This window comes from Lolium perenne, chromosome 7 (assembly GCF_019359855.2).
Source record: "Lolium perenne isolate Kyuss_39 chromosome 7, Kyuss_2.0, whole genome shotgun sequence".
Lineage (NCBI taxonomy): Eukaryota > Viridiplantae > Streptophyta > Magnoliopsida > Poales > Poaceae > Lolium > Lolium perenne.
The window spans coordinates 306,094,435-306,117,952 of record NC_067250.2 but is presented as its reverse complement, the minus strand read 5'-3'; the positions used below and the strand labels follow the sequence as shown (position 1 = coordinate 306,117,952).

Genomic DNA, 23,518 nt, shown 5'->3' with positions numbered 1-23,518 from the left:
TGACGTAGTTTCAATGGAGAACATGAAAATGTTGATCATATCATCCATATGATTCATGTTCAACCTTTAATTTTCTTGTGCTCCAAGGTTATTTATGTACATGCTAAGCTCATCAAGTTTAACCTAAGTATTTCTGCATGTGTAAAACGGGCTTACACCCTTTGTATGCGAACATAGAATTTATAACACTCGATTATCACATGGTGCTTCAAAACGATAAACTTTCAGAACGATGCATACTTAAGGGAGAACACATTCATCTTATAATGCTACCATCATTTATAAGCAAAATAAGATGCATAAAAGGGATAAACATCACATGCAATTCATAATGTGATATCTTATAGCCTTTTACTTGCGCCTTTCATCTCCATCTTCAGCGCAACAGCATGGTTTCCATCACATAGCACCTAGGTCCTTCGGTGCCGCCATGATTGCCTCCACCATATGTTGCAACTAAAACTATAGCTAACTCATATAAAAAAGTAATGCAATTAAATGTCGTTGAATATTAGCTCACAGGAAATACAAAATACTAAAGACAACCATATGGCTCCTGCCAGTTGACATACTCTACATGCAAGTTGTATTGCATCTTGGAATGCATTGCTAGGCGGTCGTCCATTTGTCGCAAGGGGAGGAAGAGTTTCGTTGGAACCTAGAATGGAAAATTATACTTGGATTCCATGTATATAGCATTGATTCATCCTATTGAGTCAGTAGTTAATAATAAGAAGATTTGGAAGATGAAGATATTGCAGAGGTTTTCGCATGGTACCTTCATCGAGGGAGTTATTATAACTAATGGCAACATTTCAAAATATAACTGGCAGAGAACTAAAACAGCGTGTCTTTTTTCAGCAGGATGAGACAATAAAACATTTATTCTTCTAATGCTAGTTTGCAAGATCTATATGGTCAATCATCCAAATAGGTTCTACCCTATACCCCCCCCCCCCCCCCCCTACAATTGCCAATATTTTTAGCCATTGGCTTAATGGGGTGGATTTTGGATTTACAATACTTGGTGGGAGCGCTTACCATTATTTGATTGCTTTTTCTATGTAGAAATGGCAAGGATTCTAGAAGTAAAAATTCTTATGTTTTTTAGTATATCTACTGGTTTACTAGTTTGCTCCGTTTATGGTCATCTCGTCAGCGTTTGGAGAACCGAGACCTCTTTATGGAGGTGTCTACACGTTTTGAGTACACGGCGAGGGACTTTATTATCTAACATGGGTGATAACATAATCTCAGGATTAGACCTCCACCGCCTTAGAAATCGGTACAATTTCATGTATCTAGCCTTATTTTTGAATTCCCAGTTTGGATGTTGAACGGCTGTGTGTATCTTAGTTTCTTCAACAGAGAGTGTGCATCTTAGTTATGCAGAAGGCAGATGTAATGCTTAAAACTTTTAAGTAATACTAGGAAATTTGCCCGTGCGTTGCACCGGGAGAAAATAATATTCTATCGCAGAGGAGTAGCGGAGAAAAACTATTCTATCGCATAGGAGAAGCATGGCTCAGGACACCCCCATCAAGTCCATCTCCCCTATTTCAAGACGGTGATCTATCCGTGTAGCTCCTTCGCACCTTCGTCGACGGTGGTCATCGTGTCCACTTGCGCACACAATTTGTTTGATCTACGTTTTATATTTACTTTTACTTTTACTTTAATCTACTATTGATACTCCATAGATGCTAATTAGGAAAATCCCTCACTAAAGTAAATAATAACAATGCCTATTAAATTCTCAAAATGTCATCCCGTTGAGAAAAAGGCATGCCAAGATTCATGATGCTCTCAATATTCATGAGTGCGGAACGGTAGGCGTCGCCGCACAGGCCGTGCAGGACATAGACTTCAAGGGCGCGGATAAGGGCGACACAGTTGCGCTCGGCGACGGCCGTGGCCGACTTCTTCTGCTCGCAGCGGTCGATGTTGGCGACGAAGCCGGGTCCATATATATAGAAGCGCAGGGAGCGTGCGGCAACGTCGTCGTACGCATGGAGCGCATACATCGACTCCCTTTTATAGATGCATTTGTGGCTTGCCGAACTGGCAAAGGAGTACATGCCGAGCATGAGCAGCCATGGCAGCGTGCTCTAGAAGAATTCATATCGGAAAGGAATAGATGAGAGGGCCGCCTGAGATTCGGATGGATGACGGTATGTCGTGCCTCGCCGCTGTAGAATTTGTCGGCGCACGCTTCGTGAGGTTGTCGCACTGCTCAGAGATCCCATCCGTGAGCATCATGATGCCAAAGCCGCTATGGTTTGGATGCGTCGGAGCCGAAGGTCGCCATTTGTAGAATCCACGGCAACGCCATTCGTCACCATAGTTTGTAGTGGCAGCGTGGCGCAAGATCGTGATGTCTGTTCCCTGTAGCAGCACGGCCTCGAGACGCACCTCCAGTCGTCCCGGTGGTGGTTTCCCGGGTCTTGATCCGGGCCATATCGTCAACGTTGCGTAAAGACGTTCACGATCGAAGTTCATGACGATGACCATGGCGACCGGCAGAGTTCCAAGCTGAGAACGTTTTGTTTCTTTTTCTGTAGCATCATGGTGATAAACCGTAGCCTAGGTGTGTCTTTATACGTGGTATCTACTCAGTCCTTGTACCTCGCGACTTAGCCAGGCCATAATTGTGAAGTCCATGACGCGCACGACTCCTAGTCGGTTACTGCGGGGATGTACGAACCCTGGTTTTGACGTATAGCTCTAGGTTTTGATCGGGTTTGTTGTATGACTCTCGGTGTGACGGACGAAAGCGCATATCAAAACGGACGAAAGCGCAAAGTGACGGACGAAACCACGGAAACACTATTCCCTTTATTATTAGGTATAGATAAAGCACTCTTCATCGGAAAAAAGTAAGACCAGGGTTAGACATGAATAACTCGAAAATTCCATTATTATTTGGAGTAGAATCAATAGGTTAGACATGACCAGGGTTCCATTGCACACAACGAATGCAGTAGATGCATCTTCATTATGTAGGAATATAAATTAAGGTCTCACACTTGAAAAGGGAAAAAGACAAACAAGACAAATGATCCAAGATGTGGGAGGAGGAATCGTCAACTTATGACAGTCCTTTTCCCCCTGAAAAGACAAACAACAACCATGGAGAAGCTGGCCCCCTGTAAATGATTATTAGGTCTAATGCGAGTCATAGAGAAAAGGAAGAGAAGCAGTGAATGTTTTGTATGGCAGCTGCCTCGGCGTGAACCAGACCTCCTGCGGATTAGAGGCTCTTTCGTAACTCTCATCCCTACACTGGAAAGAATGCTCCAACGTCTGCTTTTTCAAGTCATAAACCTTTACACCGCTCCTCCATCGGTTGTAGGGCTTTCCGTACGCAATTGTGTTCTTGAGCCATGGAGTTGTGAAGTATATACAGTCTGGTCTCAACTCCGGGAATTTGTCGGCGGATAAAACACCCGGGCTATTTTGTCCGAGGAACACCGTGTGTCCTTGTAGAGCCTTTGTTGGGGACAGTCCCACCATTCTGCGGCCTATGAGGTCTAGCCTGTCTATTTCCACCCTGACGCCCTTCTTCCGGTCCGTGTGGAGGATGACGCGTATCTGTAGAAGATGTCCCCATGGAGCCGAAACTAGGTACCTGGTGATGACATCCTTGTCGTCCCTGGCGATGATGGTTTCCCTCTTGGGTTTATTCCGTCGGGAAAAGTTGAAGGAGACGAGTACCCCTTTCATGGTGAGGGCGTAGAACCTGCTGCCACGGTGGTGGATAACATCGGCAAAACTATCACGAGCAGCTCCTTCGATCATCGAATCCAGCAGCCGCCAAGCAGAACTGCTGCCTGCTCCTCCAACCCTCGCAAAGGAGAGCTGCTTGCCAGCTGTGTGGACGACCAGAGCGATGGCGCTGGCTGCAGTAGATGGAGAGCCGGACAGCACGAGCTTGTCATAAAAGGTCATGCCGGGAGCCACCACGTCGTAAGTAGCGTCGCCGCCACGGTAAAACAGATAACGGTAGCCCTCCAGGTTCCCGCCGTCGTCGTCTCCGTAGACCCCCTGGATGCACTTGGAGAAGCCGGTGATGGGCGGCAGCGGGATGGTGGTCATGGCGAAGGGGTCGTAGAGCACGAGGTTGGAGAGTTCGTTGGCCAGGACCAGCCAGCCGTGGGAGGCCCCGCACAAGGCCACGGCCTTGCCCTTGCCCTTGCCCTGGGGGAGGCTGACCTGATACGTTTTCTCGTCCGGGACGTTAAGGAACTTGAAAGAAACGCTTGGATCCCATGCCCTACGACTCTGCTTCTCTCTGGGAAGTGGGTCCGTCACCAAGGACACGAGCCATGGCGTTTGGCGAGTACGCGGCACGCCGGCGGCGGCCGTGGAGGCAGAGCGCCATAACGGGCAGACGGCGCGGAAGGCGAGAGCTTCCGGAAGCTCGAGGAGTTGAACGACGTGGATCAGGAGATCGATGGCGAGGCCTGACCAGCCTGGACTCGCGTATGGTTCTGCCATTGCGAGCAATTGATTCACGCTCTTGTGATCTCTTAGTTGGCAGAATATCTCTACCTGGGGCGGGAGGCGGACACGTTTATGTACTGATGGAGGAGGAGTGTCCTATACGTTGCAAACTCGGACATGGATTCCCCTTCAGATCTTCTCAAGTACTACTCCGTAACAAGGTATAATAATACGTAGTACGATTTATAGCAAACCGATTTTAATGTCTGATTAAGCTTTTGAAAGAGCGGAACAACTTAATAGCGTCTCTTTTAACCACAACTCCATTTGGATGAGTTAACCGATGACCGGTGCATGCAGTTCTTCTACATAGTAGCAAGCAAATCATGTTCGAGGACAAGATTATATATGTCCTGACATGGATGGCGGAGTAGTGTTGGAGTTTGCTTTAACCGAGTTCTCTTTACTGCTTTAGCTTGTTGCTTTATTTTATGGGATATACTAGCTCTCACCTAGCTGAGAATTAAGTTCGCGCTCAGTTAAATCCTACACCATTTAATTGTATCATGATTTGTGTATATCAGTTGCAACTTAGGTTGCAATCGAGTTTTTTTTTCAGTTGCAAATAGAGTTGCAACTCTCTACTCCACTCCTATCTCCGCCCAACCCCACTCTCTTAGCTCTTTCTCCATGACTGGCGCTCATGCTCCTCTCGCGACGCGTTTTCACCCAAGTGGGTGGAAAATCATTTAAATGACATAGATCACATTAAAATATCATATTTATGTTTAATATGACAGCTCCAAATAATATTTTCATCAATACCATCATAATTTGGATTTCGTGGGAAACGAGCATAAGAGGTGCACGCTAGAGCCGTAAAATACGAAAATCCTATCATTACTAATGCAAAAATATAAGATAAATATGCTTTAAAATGCATTCATCTACCTTTAACATTACTTTTATGTATTAATAAAACCACATTGTTTAGCTTCAAAAGAAATTTTCTCTATGTAAAGAAGATACGTACTCATTATGTTGATGTATTTGAGAGAAGGTAGTAATGGCATTGTGTTTTTGTAATTGGTGATGTTGACATGTCACACCGATGTTAGGTGGTGTGGCATCAGTCTGAAAAATAGTGGTGGCTTTCGAGCGTACCACGTCGCCAAATAGCAACATTGTTGGCGTTCTGCCAACGCGCTACCAGTGATAAAATTACCACGTCATTATTTAGTAATTTTATTTAAAATAAAAATATGCGCGGGAAATTTGCATGGGTTTGTGCTGCAATTTCAATTGTATTTTAAAGAAATAACATTCCATATTAAAATGACGAATTTCATTCAAATATTAGGATGCATTACACAAAAGCTTGAATGGCAACAATCCATATTAAACCGACAAATTTCATTCAAATAACATTCCATATTAAAAAAATATTAATACTAGTTGCGCTTTCCGTCAAAGGCGCTCCAAAAAAAAAAAACAAAAAAGGACACGAAGGGTCTTATACGGTGGGCTTACATGTTACATAGAGGACTACAGAAGGAAAATAAATTACAACCGAACCCCCAACTATTACAAGAAGGACCCAAAATAAAAGTTTGAGGATACAATCAGGTCCTTCATTTCCACCGAAGAAGACGAAGCACTCGATGTCACGGTCACCTGCACCTCCGCCGGGGACTAAAAAGGCGCTCCAGTTCAGCGCGGCTTCTCCTCTGCATTGCTGTTGCCACTACTGCCATCGTTACCACCGCCACTGTTGCATGAGTCGTTGTCAAGGGTGATGATCCCCCAATCCCGCGTCGAGCACCAGTAGGCGGTCTCAAGGGAGGATGGTTTACTGGTATTGTAGGAATCAAGGTGGACGACAGCAAGGCTCAGGCTCGGCTCCTCCTCCGGGGCGTTGGGGTGGCGGTGTTCCGCCGGGGTGGCATCATTCGGCGTCCACTCCGGCAGTGCGGGGGGCTCTGGCACCTGCTATGGGCGATGGGCTCTGGCTTCTTCTCCCTATTTGACCGGCGGAAGAAGAGGCAGCCCCTGTGACGGTGAGCGCATCTGGACGCCAGGCTTGTGGTGTATAACGATGTTCGGGGCGATGCAACGGGACGAAGATGCCCATCGCAGAGGCACACCTGCCTCTACCTTGCACCGGCCCAGAGCGGTGGGAGGTGCTTCCAAAGTGGCGGGAGGAGTACGAGGAAGAAAACGACCTCCCCGTCAAAGGTGCGTTGGTGTGGAAGGTGTGGTTGTCGGCATCAGCTCTGGTGGAGGTAGTCCAGCGCGAACGTACATCAGGACTGTAAGGGTACATTGCCCCTATGTGTGGTTTTGGTAATTAATGACAACCCCTATGGACTAATGTTTTCATTGAGTTTATATGAAGGAATATTCCATAGGTACTACTTGTTCTCCATGTGTTGGATTCAAGTATGGATGCCATGAAGATAAAGGTATACCTTGTGTATTGGCATCAAGATCATCGGTATGAAGATATATATGTGATATGATCAAGAAGAAGAAATGAAGATGGAGTTCTTATGTGGAACTCAATATTAGCCATGCTCTATATTATGTGAGTATGAGGAGATACAAGGTTGAGTTGGGCAAGTTTAAGATGAGCATCTTGAGTGAATCACATGCTTGAAGCTTGCCGTCCATTTGGTGATAATGGACATGTGAAGACGTGCATCAATGGAGCTTTCCCATCATAGTGTATGGGGGAGCATTTGTGAGTCTTCACAAAGCAACAATGATCAAGTGAGGCATTCCGGCTTGAGTAGAGCTTGAAGAGTTATCATCAAGATCAAGCGGGATGCACAAGGCAAAGGTATGACCTTGATAGGTTTTCCTTTTACCGGTCTCAAGGTGGTTGATGGGAGACCGGATTATAGGATAGATAGCCGCACTATCAAGAGGGGCTTTCGGTTGGGTAACTTGATCACATCGTCTTAGGGAGCTCAATCCTTTGCATACTTTGCATATCCTTATTGCTTCTTGGTGTTTATCTATGTGAGGTTCTTGAGCTTGTTGCTAGCTTTACAACAAGTCCAAGTTCATCGAAAACGGAATCCGCATGCATCTTCTATTGCGTTTTCGAGTTTGGACGTCTTCACCGGTTCTTGACGGTGGGAGACTCCCTCTCTAAAATCATCTAAAATGTTCTGAGAGGAGTCTCCATATTTCCAGTTTTTGTTGGGGTTCTATTCGTCGTTATCTTTCCAACAAAATTGGTTTCATGCGAATCGGAGTTCGGGAGCAATAGTTATTAAAGAAAAGGTAAAAGAGAAAAAGGAAAAGAAAAGAAAAGAAAAAGGGGGGAGGCGGCCGGTTGTCGCCCGGCCTGCCGGACCGCATGCCGGCCCACCCGGTCGACCGGGCGGCCACCGGCCCACCAGCCGGGCAGCCCAGCTTGCCCTCCGGTCCAACCGGGAACTTGACCAGGCCGCTTCCCGGTCCGGCGGCCCACCCGGCCTGCACCCCCGTCGCGCCCCGCGCGGCCAGCACTCCGCGCCGCCCGGCGCTGCTGGGCCGCCTCCGCCCACGCGGCTTGGGCCGCCGCCGCCACACGGCTGGGCCGCTCCCGCGCGGCACGGGGCCTTTCCGCCGCCAACGCGGCGCGCACCTCGCCCTTTGGTCCGCCGGGCTGGACCCTGACCGGCTCGGCCGGCCACAGCTCCGGTCAACCGGCTGGGCCGCCGGCTGGGGACTTTTTCTGGCCCGTTTTTCTGCCTATTTTCACCTGGTTTTTCCCCAACGGTTATTTTTCTCCCTAGACTATAAATAGCCCTTCTTCCACCTTGAGCAAGCAGTTCTTCCCATTCTCTCTCCTCCATTGCTACTATTTGAAGAACTTGCTCTCCCCCTTGAATCCTCCAACCATTCTTGCTCATATTTGAGGATTTGGGAGAGGGGATCTAGATCTACACTTCCACCGATCGATTTCTTCTCTAAGTGAGGGAAACTCTTGGGATCTAGATCTTGGAGTCTTTGGTTGACTTTCCCCTTGTTCTTCCTCTCCAATCTCATCCTAGCATTCGTTGCTTTGGTGGGATTTGAGTGTGAAGGACTTGAACACCTCCGGTGTTCTTGCTTTGCATCATTGCATAGTGTTGAGCTCTCCACCACGATTTGTTCGAGTGAGAGACCGTGAGCTTGTTACTCTTGGAGGGTGACCTCCTAGTTGGCTTGGTGATTGGTGCTCCGGTGATCTCTTCAAGAAGATTGTGAAGAGGCCCGGGCTTCTCCTTCGTGGAGCTTGTGAAGTGGTTGTGGAGCTTGCCATCTCCGGAGCGGAGGAAAAGCTAACCATAAGGAAAGGGCCATTATCCTTCGTGGGTGTGGTTCGGAGAATAGGGTGAGCCTTCGTGGCGCGGGGAATCCTTCGTGGGACCTCCACTCCTCCAAACGTGACGTACCTTGTTGCAAAGCAAGGGAACACGGGAATACATCCTCGTCTCCGCGTGCCTCGGTTATTTCTATACCCGAGCTCTCTTTCCTTGTGATAGCCATCGTGCTTGAAGTACATATATCTTGCTATCACTTGTGCTACATATATCTTGTGCCTATCTTGCTTAGCTCTAGTTGCTATTGTTACACTTAGTTGAGCTTAGCATATTTAGGGTTTGTGCTTGTAAACTAAACGATAGCTTAATTCCGCATTCATACAAGACAAATCCGCAAGAGTTTGTAATTGCCTATTCACCCCCCCCCCTCTAGGCGACATCTCGATCTTTCAATTGGTATCAGAGCAAGGTCTCTCCTTGTTTTAGGCTTCACCGCCTTGAGAGTAAAGATGTCGGCTAGTAATTTAGTGCACAATGACACAATTATCTTTGTTGGCACAAATTATCTTTTGTGGAGAAATTGCTTGCTTTGTAAGCTTCGGACCTTGTGTCCACATATAGAGCAATTTCTAGATGTCGGTTTTTCTCCTCCGATGGATTCTCAAAATCTATCTTTAGAGGATGAGAAAAACTTACATCTTGAAGCTCAAGTATCTAATGAGCTTTTATTCTCTTTGAGACCCGATTTTCGTAGGTTCTTGATATATATAAAGCGAAAATCGTCTCATGAGATGTGGATCAAGCTTAAAGAAATGTTTGGTGGATCCACTTCTCAATTGGTCGGTGGTGTCTCCGAGGAGCTCTCTTCCCCTTCACATCATGAAGAGCTCCAAGTTGCTTCCACCTCCGGTCGTGATGATATATCATCTTCTTCCACTTCACCAACGTGTTGCAAGACACAAGGTAATGATATGGTGAGTGGTGAGGGAAATTGCAATGTTGATATTGTGCTCAATAGTGATGACTCTTCATCTCTATCTCATTGCAATGTTTCCTCTTTGGACTTAAACACATCTAGCATTGAAAATGACCTACATGCTTGTGTTGTTAGTCCTTGCATATCATGTGTAAATTGCTTACATAGATCTCATGAAGATATGCTTACCTTGTCTTGCCCCCATAATCAAAATGCTTATATTTCCTCTAGTTGTTTGTTGACTAACAATGTAGAGGAAACCGAACACTATATGGATCAAGACATGTTTTCAAATGAGGATTCAAGAATATCTTCATCTTCATTCTCCGGTATGCACATGTGCCTTATGGCAAATGGATCAAAGGTATCTCCTACTTTGACTCCTAACACTTCCTCTAATGATGAGAGTGATGATGATGATAATGATGAAGAATATAATACCTTGGTGCATAATATGGCAATGATATATGCTTCTCTTCATGGTAATAAAGAAGCTCGTGCTAATCTCGAATACTCTATGGATATCTTGAATAAATATAAGGAAACCATAGTGAAGTTGGAGTCCCATGTTGAAAATGAGGAAATGAGATTCACTCTCCTCAAGCATGAGCTAAAAGATGAGAAGCATGCTAATTTCATGCTTACACAAAAAGTTGAATCCTATATGCATGAAAATGAGAAAACTATTGTTGATGCTTGTGCTACTAACTCTAATTCTTGTGAAGCATCGACCTTAAAGGAGAATGTTGAGCTAAGGGCTCAACTTGAGTTGCTAACTAGCAATTATAGGGAATTGGAAGAAAGTCATAAAAAGCTCTCAAGCTCTCATGATGAACTTCTAATTTCCTATGATGGGCTAAAGTTAGCTCATGAGGCTAGTATCACTAAGGTAACATCTTGTGAGCCTCATGTGGACATTAGCACAATCTCTACTACAAATGCTATATCTTCATGTGCTAGTCCTTGTAATCCATCTAGTCAAACTAGTGATACACCTTGTGTTGGATTACTCACTTTGCCTTGTTGCTCTAACAATGAAGCTTCTACTTCCTCTAGTACTTGTATTTCTACTAACCATGTAGAGGAAATAAAAGAGCTCGAGGCCCAAGTCCTTTCTTTGAAGAAAGACTTGGAAAAGCGTCATGAAGGGAAATCCGCACTTGACAAGATGCTAAGTGTGCAACAATCCCCCAATGACAAGAGTGGACTTGGATTCAACTCCAATAACAAGAACAAGTCCAAGAGCAAGAGCAACAAGAAGAAGGGCCAAGACAAAGTCAAGGATTCGGCCAAGTTGGTTTGTTTCAAGTGCAAGGTTGAAGGGCATCATGTTAGATCATGCCCATTGAAGAAGAAGAAGAAGCACTTGAGTGAGAAACAACAAGGGAAACGGCCACAAGGTAAAGGTCAAGCTCATGCTCGACCTCAAGTTGAAGATAGGCCACTTCCCAAGAAGAATCAAGATATTGTTCCTCAAGAGAAGAAATCAATAAAGAAGAGAAAGGGGAACACTTGCTACTTATGCCGTGAGAAGGGGCACTTTGCTTCTTCTTGCTTAGGTGGTACCTTATCTAACCCTATAATTGTTGATAATGATTATTCTCTAGGGAAGGATAAGGATGGCAATGTGTTTGCCAAGTTTGTTGGAACTCAAAGTGGTTTCAAGAAAAGAACCATTTGGGTTGCCAAGCCTATTGTGACTAACCTCCTAGGACCCAACTTGGTTGGGGACCAACAATCTCAAACTTGATCAATAGGTACATGAGGAGGGCATTGGAGATTTGGCTACTTCATGAAGAATTAAGGGATCTTCATATATTATATTTTGACCAAACCAAGTCGTATGGATTATCATCTATATCTCATAATCCAATGTTCCTCCTTGCGGTAACTTATACTACAACTCTTCATGTTTATTGTAAGTTACTTGCCCCTTTGCATGTTTGGTTTTGTACCAAATATGTGTATGTATGTGTTGTGTCTTACTTGCTTATTTGTGTATTCAAGTATGTTTGTTTGACTCACCATATATTTGTGTATTGCTTTGAGCCTAATGCATCTTGATGATATCTTATTTGGCTCTCTTTGAAGTGATTAATGGAACATCCCATTTTGGGGGAGTGATATGCTTTGTGCATCTCTCTTTCTTTAAAATGTGTGTACATGGGTACCACCACTTAGTATTGATATTGCAAGATTATCTAGTCACTATGTGGTGTGCCATACTCATGAGAAATTCAAATTCTAAATATCCATTAATCATCTCTAGTTGAATTTTAGTTGCCTCTTATTTAGAAGAAATGTTTTATCACATAATGGGGGAGTAATATGTTTTGTACATATCACAAGCCTAGAAAATGTGAACATATGAGGTTATGCCACTTAGAGTTGATGCTCTTAATTATCTTGTTCATAGGTGGCATGTTTGCTCAAACAAGCTCCATTCATAATAAAAATATTTTATTACTCATCTTGTGGGCTCTTGTTTGAATATGAAATTCTTGGTGCGGTTTTTCCTCAAATACATATCTCTATATCTTATTTGGGACACCGTTTGCTTCAAGTTATTCTAATCATTGCCGTGCGTGATTGTGTGACTAGTTGAAGTTATCAAGAATCTTCATCCGTGCATAGTGCTTAATTCTATATACTTATCCTATGCCTTTTATTGTGAAGATTGATCCTTACTATCTTTGTCAATTCACCACCGGAAATTATTTCCAATATACTCATTGTCTTTGACAATTGATAACCTTATATGTGGTTGAATTTATGGATCACCTTCACCTTGGATTGTTTCTTACTTCCTTCTTTTATTTCCAAGAAATCTTTGTTGCTCCCATGTGTCTTCCTTGTCCCTTTGAAAAATGTTTTGATAAATTCTCTTGATTCATATCAAGTGTTTGTTTTGGAAGACAAACCTTTTTCCTTACGGTACATTGTGCCATTGTGAAAAGTGTATAGGGTTTGGTTTATTTTGTTTGAACCTTGCTCTTTTGGGGAGTTTGCTATCTCATTCTTTCTTACATGATTTATTTGCTTGAATGAGATAAATCCTTGAGCATGTTTGCTTTATTTCATCCGTTATGCTCAATGGTTTCCTCTTAGTTCATTTGTTGAACTTTGTTGAACAAATCTTTTATGATTTGCTTCTTAGATATAACTTGGACAACAAATTTGTTTTGTGGCACCTCTATGCCTTATTTAATTCCTTTGGTGTTTTGTCCAAAAGTATATCTTTCTTGGATCTTTAAAGGTTTTGGTGCATGCTTATATGTAATTTGTTTATACTTGTAGCATGCTTGCTTTCTTTTGATCCATTATGTGGGATATACTCCATCAAATCCTAAATGGCTAAGATGTGCATGAAATTCAAACTTCATCTAAATATGCACATGTTTATATGGAGTGTGTCCTATATATTGTGGTTAGTCTAACCATGTTGGACCCAATAAGTTTGGGGACCAAGATGTACTTGAATAATGTTTTAGGTACATTGGAGATGCAATGGAGGCTTGTCTCACCTATAAGGAAGGTGTTATCACCATATGAGAATTGGAGTCAAGCTAGGATGATCAATGAACTCTTATCTACTACATCAAGTCATTGCTATCTCGGTAACAAGTATCTTTTTCATGCTCTCTCATATAGCATCCAACCTCTTGTAGGTTGTATCTTGGCATGAAATTATTTATTTCGAAAATATTGCGGTTCTTTAAAAACCCTTTTAAAGTAAAACTTCTCATTGAACATTTGAGTAATTTGAGAAGATGCATATGATAGGTTATATATATATATATATATCATATTTTATGATTCACCTATCACAAATATGCCCTCTAGCAATTTATTGCATATCAATTCCTCAAAAGAGCTCTTGTGTGCAATATTGATGAATTTGTGAAATAAATCCGTATTTGTGATACTTGTTGCCTTTCTCAAAACATTCCAACTAGCTTTACTTCCCTTATTGTTAGTTGTGATGTTTTTGAGATTTTCTTGGTTGAAGCTCATTCATATACCACAAGTGTGTAAATTGGAGCCATAGGCTATATATGCTTTTTAAGCAAACATCCTTGGTATATTTTATGACTTCATCTTGGATATCATGTCTTATTTATTTTGTTAACCTCTTGTGTGTGCATGTTTCTTTATGGATCACTATGTCCACTTTAGAAACTTATATACATGAGAGCGTTAATCCATCAACTTGATATCCTTGTTCCTTGCCAATCATCTTTTACCCTTTTGCTTTTAGTGGTGTTGGTAAAGAAGATTTATGAGTGCTTGGTTTACTTGTTTTTCTTCATGCACTCATATCTCGTAATTGTTGGACTCAAGTTATTCTTGATAAGCATATTATTTTTATCTTGGGTATGTTCTAAATAATATAGAGGGAGTGAGGATTCCATGTTTGTGCATATTGTATTCAAATGCAAACATTATAAATTGTGCACGAACCTTGGGGAGCTTTCTTATTTTTAGAGCACTATATCTTTCTTATCATGATATCTTTGTTTGTCCAATTGGATCTTTGATTGCTTGCTTTATTTGTTGAAGCTCACTTCACCATGTTATCTTTATGCAATCTTTGATCCTCAATATAGTTTGACTTCCTTCAAGTATTCATCATTGGATATGTGCACTTGATTCCACTTAAATTATGAGAAGTGCACACTTTGGGGAGGAACTCACATTATATTGGCCTTCTAAATTTTTCACCCATTTTGACAATCGATGCCAATGGGGGAGAAGTTTAGAGGGTTTAAGGGAATGGTTATACTTAAGTTTGGTTTGTGCTTAAGTGTTTTGCCTCTCATGCATTCCATATTTATACGTCTTGCATGGTTGTATATATATAGTGGAAACTATCCCAAAGGTTAATCTTGACAATGTATGCAATGAATTCATGTTCATCACACGTGCATACATTGTGGGGGAGTTTTCACTATATATATTGGTTCTACTCACATCTCTTGCATTTGTTGTAGTTGTGTGAGTAGAGCCGGTTTTGATATGGGCTAGTAGCTTTGTGTTACTTGACCATATCAAATACAACCTCTTGTATACAATTTATTCTCGGATAAGTTGCGTACTTGTTTCTAATATTCATTATATAAACCCTCTTACTGTGGTTGTCATCAATTACCAAAATGGGGGAGATTGTAAGGGTACATTGCCCCTATGTGTGGTTTTGGTAATTAATGACAACCCCTATGGACTAATGTTTTCATTGAGTTTATATGAAGGAATATTCCATAGGTACTACTTGTTCTCCATGTGTTGGATTCAAGTATGGATGCCATGAAGATAAAGGTATACCTTGTGTATTGGCATCAAGATCATCGGTATGAAGATATATATGTGATATGATCAAGAAGAAGAAATGAAGATGGAGTTCTTATGTGGAACTCAATATTAGCCATGCTCTATATTATGTGAGTATGAGGAGATACAAGGTTGAGTTGGGCAAGTTTAAGATGAGCATCTTGAGTGAATCACATGCTTGAAGCTTGCCGTCCATTTGGTGATAATGGACATGTGAAGACGTGCATCAATGGAGCTTTCCCATCATAGTGTATGGGGGAGCATTTGTGAGTCTTCACAAAGCAACAATGATCAAGTGAGGCATTCCGGCTTGAGTAGAGCTTGAAGAGTTATCATCAAGATCAAGCGGGATGCACAAGGCAAAGGTATGACCTTGATAGGTTTTCCTTTTACCGGTCTCAAGGTGGTTGATGGGAGACCGGATTATAGGATAGATAGCCGCACTATCAAGAGGGGCTTTCGGTTGGGTAACTTGATCACATCGTCTTAGGGAGCTCAATCCTTTGCATACTTTGCATATCCTTATTGCTTCTTGGTGTTTATCTATGTGAGGTTCTTGAGCTTGTTGCTAGCTTTACAACAAGTCCAAGTTCATCGAAAACGGAATCCGCATGCATCTTCTATTGCGTTTTCGAGTTTGGACGTCTTCACCGGTTCTTGACGGTGGGAGACTCCCTCTCTAAAATCATCTAAAATGTTCTGAGAGGAGTCTCCATATTTCCAGTTTTTGTTGGGGTTCTATTCGTCGTTATCTTTCCAACAAAATTGGTTTCATGCGAATCGGAGTTCGGGAGCAATAGTTATTAAAGAAAAGGTAAAAGAGAAAAAGGAAAAGAAAAGAAAAGAAAAAGGGGGGAGGCGGCCGGTTGCCGCCCGGCCTGCCGGACTGCATGCCGGCCCACCCGGTCGACCGGGCGGCCACCGGCCCACCAGCCGGGCAGCCCAGCTTGCCCTCCGGTCCAACCGGGAACTTGACCGGGCCGCTTCCCGGTCCGGCGGCCCACCCGGCCTGCACCCCCGTCGCGCCCCGCGCTGCCAGCACTCCCGCGCCGCCCGGCGCTGCTGGGCCACCTCCGCCCACGCGGCTTGGGCCGCCGCCGCCCACACGGCTGGGCCGCTCCCCCGCGCGGCCTGGGGCCTTTCCGCCGCCCAGCGCGGCGCGCACCTCGCCCAGCTGCTGGTCCGGCTGGGCCGGACCCCAGACCGGCCTGGCCGGCCACAGCTCCGGTCAACCGGCTGGGCCGCCGGCTGGGGACTTTTTCTGGCCCGTTTTTCTGCCTATTTTCACCTGGTTTTTCCCCAACGGTTATTTTTCTCCCTAGACTATAAATAGCCCTTCTTCCACCTTGAGCAAGCAGTTCTTCCCATTCTCTCTCCTCCATTGCTACTATTTGAAGAACTTGCTCTCCCCCTTGAATCCTCCAACCATTCTTGCTCATATTTGAGGATTTGGGAGAGGGGATCTAGATCTACACTTCCACCGATCGATTTCTTCTCTAAGTGAGGGAAACTCTTGGGATCTAGATCTTGGAGTCTTTGGTTGACTTTCCCCCTTGTTCTTCCTCTCCAATCTCATCCTAGCATTCGTTGCTTTGGTGGGATTTGAGTGTGAAGGACTTGAACACCTCCGGTGTTCTTGCTTTGCATCATTGCATAGTGTTGAGCTCTCCACCACGATTTGTTCGAGTGAGAGACCGTGAGCTTGTTACTCTTGGAGGGTGACCTCCTAGTTGGCTTGGTGATTGGTGCTCCGGTGATCTCTTCAAGAAGATTGTGAAGAGGCCCGGGCTTCTCCTTCGTGGAGCTTGTGAAGTGGTTGTGGAGCTTGCCATCTCCGGAGCGGAGGAAAAGCTAACCATAAGGAAAGGGCCATTATCCTTCGTGGGTGTGGTTCGGAGAATAGGGTGAGCCTTCGTGGCGCGGGGAATCCTTCGTGGGACCTCCACTCCTCCAAACGTGACGTACCTTGTTGCAAAGCAAGGGAACACGGGAATACATCCTCGTCTCCGCGTGCCTCGGTTATTTCTATACCCGAGCTCTCTTTCCTTGTGATAGCCATCGTGCTTGAAGTACATATATCTTGCTATCACTTGTGCTACATATATCTTGTGCCTATCTTGCTTAGCTCTAGTTGCTATTGTTACACTTAGTTGAGCTTAGCATATTTAGGGTTTGTGCTTGTAAACTAAACGATAGCTTAATTCCGCATTCATACAAGACAAATCCGCAAGAGTTTGTAATTGCCTATTCACCCCCCCCCCCCTCTAGGCGACATCTCGATCTTTCAATTGGTATCAGAGCAAGGTCTCTCCTTGTTTTAGGCTTCACCGCCTTGAGAGTAAAGATGTCGGCTAGTAATTTAGTGCACAATGACACAATTATCTTTGTTGGCACAAATTATCTTTTGTGGAGAAATTGCTTGCTTTGTAAGCTTCGGACCTTGTGTCCACATATAGAGCAATTTCTAGATGTCGGTTTTTCTCCTCCGATGGATTCTCAAAATCTATCTTTAGAGGATGAGAAAAACTTACATCTTGAAGCTCAAGTATCTAATGAGCTTTTATTCTCTTTGAGACCCGATTTTCGTAGGTTCTTGATATATATAAAGCGAAAATCGTCTCATGAGATGTGGATCAAGCTTAAAGAAATGTTTGGTGGATCCACTTCTCAATTGGTCGGTGGTGTCTCCGAGGAGCTCTCTTCCCCTTCACATCATGAAGAGCTCCAAGTTGCTTCCACCTCCGGTCGTGATGATATATCATCTTCTTCCACTTCACCAACGTGTTGCAAGACACAAGGTAATGATATGGTGAGTGGTGAGGGAAATTGCAATGTTGATATTGTGCTCAATAGTGATGACTCTTCATCTCTATCTCATTGCAATGTTTCCTCTTTGGACTTAAACACATCTAGCATTGAAAATGACCTACATGCTTGTGTTGTTAGTCCTTGCATATCATGTGTAAATTGCTTACATAGATCTCATGAAGATATGCTTACCTTGTCTTGCCCCCATAATCAAAATGCTTATATTTCCTCTAGTTGTTTGTTGACTAACAATGTAGAGGAAACCGAACACTATATGGATCAAGACATGTTTTCAAATGAGGATTCAAGAATATCTTCATCTTCATTCTCCGGTATGCACATGTGCCTTATGGCAAATGGATCAAAGGTATCTCCTACTTTGACTCCTAACACTTCCTCTAATGATGAGAGTGATGATGATGATAATGATGAAGAATATAATACCTTGGTGCATAATATGGCAATGATATATGCTTCTCTTCATGGTAATAAAGAAGCTCGTGCTAATCTCGAATACTCTATGGATATCTTGAATAAATATAAGGAAACCATAGTGAAGTTGGAGTCCCATGTTGAAAATGAGGAAATGAGATTCACTCTCCTCAAGCATGAGCTAAAAGATGAGAAGCATGCTAATTTCATGCTTACACAAAAAGTTGAATCCTATATGCATGAAAATGAGAAAACTATTGTTGATGCTTGTGCTACTAACTCTAATTCTTGTGAAGCATCGACCTTAAAGGAGAATGTTGAGCTAAGGGCTCAACTTGAGTTGCTAACTAGCAATTATAGGGAATTGGAAGAAAGTCATAAAAAGCTCTCAAGCTCTCATGATGAACTTCTAATTTCCTATGATGGGCTAAAGTTAGCTCATGAGGCTAGTATCACTAAGGTAACATCTTGTGAGCCTCATGTGGACATTAGCACAATCTCTACTACAAATGCTATATCTTCATGTGCTAGTCCTTGTAATCCATCTAGTCAAACTAGTGATACACCTTGTGTTGGATTACTCACTTTGCCTTGTTGCTCTAACAATGAAGCTTCTACTTCCTCTAGTACTTGTATTTCTACTAACCATGTAGAGGAAATAAAAGAGCTCGAGGCCCAAGTCCTTTCTTTGAAGAAAGACTTGGAAAAGCGTCATGAAGGGAAATCCGCACTTGACAAGATGCTAAGTGTGCAACAATCCCCCAATGACAAGAGTGGACTTGGATTCAACTCCAATAACAAGAACAAGTCCAAGAGCAAGAGCAACAAGAAGAAGGGCCAAGACAAAGTCAAGGATTCGGCCAAGTTGGTTTGTTTCAAGTGCAAGGTTGAAGGGCATCATGTTAGATCATGCCCATTGAAGAAGAAGAAGAAGCACTTGAGTGAGAAACAACAAGGAAACGGCCACAAGGTAAAGGTCAAGCTCATGCTCGACCTCAAGTTGAAGATAGGCCACTTCCCAAGAAGAATCAAGATATTGTTCCTCAAGAGAAGAAATCAATAAAGAAGAGAAAGGGGAACACTTGCTACTTATGCCGTGAGAAGGGGCACTTTGCTTCTTCTTGCTTAGGTGGTACCTTATCTAACCCTATAATTGTTGATAATGATTATTCTCTAGGGAAGGATAAGGATGGCAATGTGTTTGCCAAGTTTGTTGGAACTCAAAGTGGTTTCAAGAAAAGAACCATTTGGGTTGCCAAGCCTATTGTGACTAACCTCCTAGGACCCAACTTGGTTGGGGACCAACAATCTCAAACTTGATCAATAGGTACATGAGGAGGGCATTGGAGATTTGGCTACTTCATGAAGAATTAAGGGATCTTCATATATTATATTTTGACCAAACCAAGTCGTATGGATTATCATCTATATCTCATAATCCAATGTTCCTCCTTGCGGTAACTTATACTACAACTCTTCATGTTTATTGTAAGTTACTTGCCCCTTTGCATGTTTGGTTTTGTACCAAATATGTGTATGTATGTGTTGTGTCTTACTTGCTTATTTGTGTATTCAAGTATGTTTGTTTGACTCACCATATACTTGTGTATTGCTTTGAGCCTAATGCATCTTGATGATATCTTATTTGGCTCTCTTTGAAGTGATTAATGGAACATCCCATTTTGGGGGAGTGATATGCTTTGTGCATCTCTCTTTCTTTAAAATGTGTGTACATGGGTACCACCACTTAGTATTGATATTGCAAGATTATCTAGTCACTATGTGGTGTGCCATACTCATGAGAAATTCAAATTCTAAATATCCATTAATCATCTCTAGTTGAATTTTAGTTGCCTCTTATTTAGAAGAAATGTTTTATCACATAATGGGGGAGTAATATGTTTTGTACATATCACAAGCCTAGAAAATGTGAACATATGAGGTTATGCCACTTAGAGTTGATGCTCTTAATTATCTTGTTCATAGGTGGCATGTTTGCTCAAACAAGCTCCATTCATAATAAAAATATTTTATTACTCATCTTGTGGGCTCTTGTTTGAATATGAAATTCTTGGTGCGGTTTTTCCTCAAATACATATCTCTATATCTTATTTGGGACACCGTTTGCTTCAAGTTATTCTAATCATTGCCGTGCGTGATTGTGTGACTAGTTGAAGTTATCAAGAATCTTCATCCGTGCATAGTGCTTAATTCTATATACTTATCCTATGCCTTTTATTGTGAAGATTGATCCTTACTATCTTTGTCAATTCACCACCGGAAATTATTTCCAATATACTCATTGTCTTTGACAATTGATAACCTTATATGTGGTTGAATTTATGGATCACCTTCACCTTGGATTGTTTCTTACTTCCTTCTTTTATTTCCAAGAAATCTTTGTTGCTCCCATGTGTCTTCCTTGTCCCTTTGAAAAATGTTTTGATAAATTCTCTTGATTCATATCAAGTGTTTGTTTTGGAAGACAAACCTTTTCCTTACGGTACATTGTGCCATTGTGAAAAGTGTATAGGGTTTGGTTTATTTTGTTTGAACCTTGCTCTTTTGGGGAGTTTGCTATCTCATTCTTTCTTACATGATTTATTTGCTTGAATGAGATAAATCCTTGAGCATGTTTGCTTTATTTCATCCGTTATGCTCAATGGTTTCCTCTTAGTTCATTTGTTGAACTTTGTTGAACAAATCTTTTGTGATTTGCTTCTTAGATATAACTTGGACAACAAATTTGTTTTGTGGCACCTCTATGCCTTATTTAATTCCTTTGGTGTTTTGTCCAAAAGTATATCTTTCTTGGATCTTTAAAGGTTTTGGTGCATGCTTATATGTAATTTGTTTATACTTGTAGCATGCTTGCTTTCTTTTGATCCATTATGTGGGATATACTCCATCAAATCCTAAATGGCTAAGATGTGCATGAAATTCAAACTTCATCTAAATATGCACATGTTTATATGGAGTGTGTCCTATATATTGTGGTTAGTCTAACCATGTTGGACCCAATAAGTTTGGGGACCAAGATGTACTTGAATAATGTTTTAGGTACATTGGAGATGCAATGGAGGCTTGTCTCACCTATAAGGAAGGTGTTATCACCATATGAGAATTGGAGTCAAGCTAGGATGATCAATGAACTCTTATCTACTACATCAAGTCATTGCTATCTCGGTAACAAGTATCTTTTTCATGCTCTCTCATATAGCATCCAACCTCTTGTAGGTTGTATCTTGGCATGAAATTATTTATTTCGAAAATATTGCGGTTCTTTAAAAACCCTTTTAAAGTAAAACTTCTCATTGAACATTTGAGTAATTTGAGAAGATGCATATGATAGGTTATATATATATATATCATATTTTATGATTCACCTATCACAAATATGCCCTCTAGCAATTTATTGCATATCAATTCCTCAAAAGAGCTCTTGTGTGCAATATTGATGAATTTGTGAAATAAATCCGTATTTGTGATACTTGTTGCCTTTCTCAAAACATTCCAACTAGCTTTACTTCCCTTATTGTTAGTTGTGATGTTTTTGAGATTTTCTTGGTTGAAGCTCATTCATATACCACAAGTGTGTAAATTGGAGCCATAGGCTATATATGCTTTTTAAGCAAACATCCTTGGTATATTTTATGACTTCATCTTGGATATCATGTCTTATTTATTTTGTTAACCTCTTGTGTGTGCATGTTTCTTTATGGATCACTATGTCCACTTTAGAAACTTATATACATGAGAGCGTTAATCCATCAACTTGATATCCTTGTTCCTTGCCAATCATCTTTTACCCTTTTGCTTTTAGTGGTGTTGGTAAAGAAGATTTATGAGTGCTTGGTTTACTTGTTTTTCTTCATGCACTCATATCTCGTAATTGTTGGACTCAAGTTATTCTTGATAAGCATATTATTTTTATCTTGGGTATGTTCTAAATAATATAGAGGGAGTGAGGATTCCATGTTTGTGCATATTGTATTCAAATGCAAACATTATAAATTGTGCACGAACCTTGGGGAGCTTTCTTATTTTTAGAGCACTATATCTTTCTTATCATGATATCTTTGTTTGTCCAATTGGATCTTTGATTGCTTGCTTTATTTGTTGAAGCTCACTTCACCATGTTATCTTTATGCAATCTTTGATCCTCAATATAGTTTGACTTCCTTCAAGTATTCATCATTGGATATGTGCACTTGATTCCACTTAAATTATGAGAAGTGCACACTTTGGGGAGGAACTCACATTATATTGGCCTTCTAAATTTTTCACCCATTTTGACAATCGATGCCAATGGGGAGAAGTTTAGAGGGTTTAAGGGAATGGTTATACTTAAGTTTGGTTTGTGCTTAAGTGTTTTGCCTCTCATGCATTCCATATTTATACGTCTTGCATGGTTGTATATATATAGTGGAAACTATCCCAAAGGTTAATCTTGACAATGTATGCAATGAATTCATGTTCATCACACGTGCATACATTGTGGGGGAGTTTTCACTATATATATTGGTTCTACTCACATCTCTTGCATTTGTTGTAGTTGTGTGAGTAGAGCCGGTTTTGATATGGGCTAGTAGCTTTGTGTTACTTGACCATATCAAATACAACCTCTTGTATACAATTTATTCTCGGATAAGTTGCGTACTTGTTTCTAATATTCATTATATAAACCCTCTTATTGTGGTTGTCATCAATTACCAAAATGGGGGAGATTGTAAGGGTACATTGCCCCTATGTGTGGTTTTGGTAATTAATGACAACCCCTATGGACTAATGTTTTCATTGAGTTTATATGAAGGAATATTCCATAGGTACTACTTGTTCTCCATGTGTTGGATTCAAGTATGGATGCCATGAAGATAAAGGTATACCTTGTGTATTGGCATCAAGATCATCGGTATGAAGATATATATGTGATATGATCAAGAAGAAGAAATGAAGATGGAGTTCTTATGTGGAACTCAATATTAGCCATGCTCTATATTATGTGAGTATGAGGAGATACAAGGTTGAGTTGGGCAAGTTTAAGATGAGCATCTTGAGTGAATCACATGCTTGAAGCTTGCCGTCCATTTGGTGATAATGGACATGTGAAGACGTGCATCAATGGAGCTTTCCCATCATAGTGTATGGGGGAGCATTTGTGAGTCTTCACAAAGCAACAATGATCAAGTGAGGCATTCCGGCTTGAGTAGAGCTTGAAGAGTTATCATCAAGATCA

General features: G+C 42.0%; 1 protein-coding gene across 1 annotated transcript; it reads right to left on the bottom strand.

The window, feature by feature from the left end:
• Nucleotides 1-3,165: 3,165 nt before the first annotated feature.
• On the bottom strand, nt 3,166-4,497 carry LOC127315067 (uncharacterized). The gene has a single exon (XM_051345598.1). The coding sequence runs from the start codon at nt 4,495-4,497 to the stop codon at nt 3,166-3,168; it is 1,332 nt and encodes a 443-aa protein (XP_051201558.1).
• Between the last annotated feature and the right edge of the window lie 19,021 nt (nt 4,498-23,518).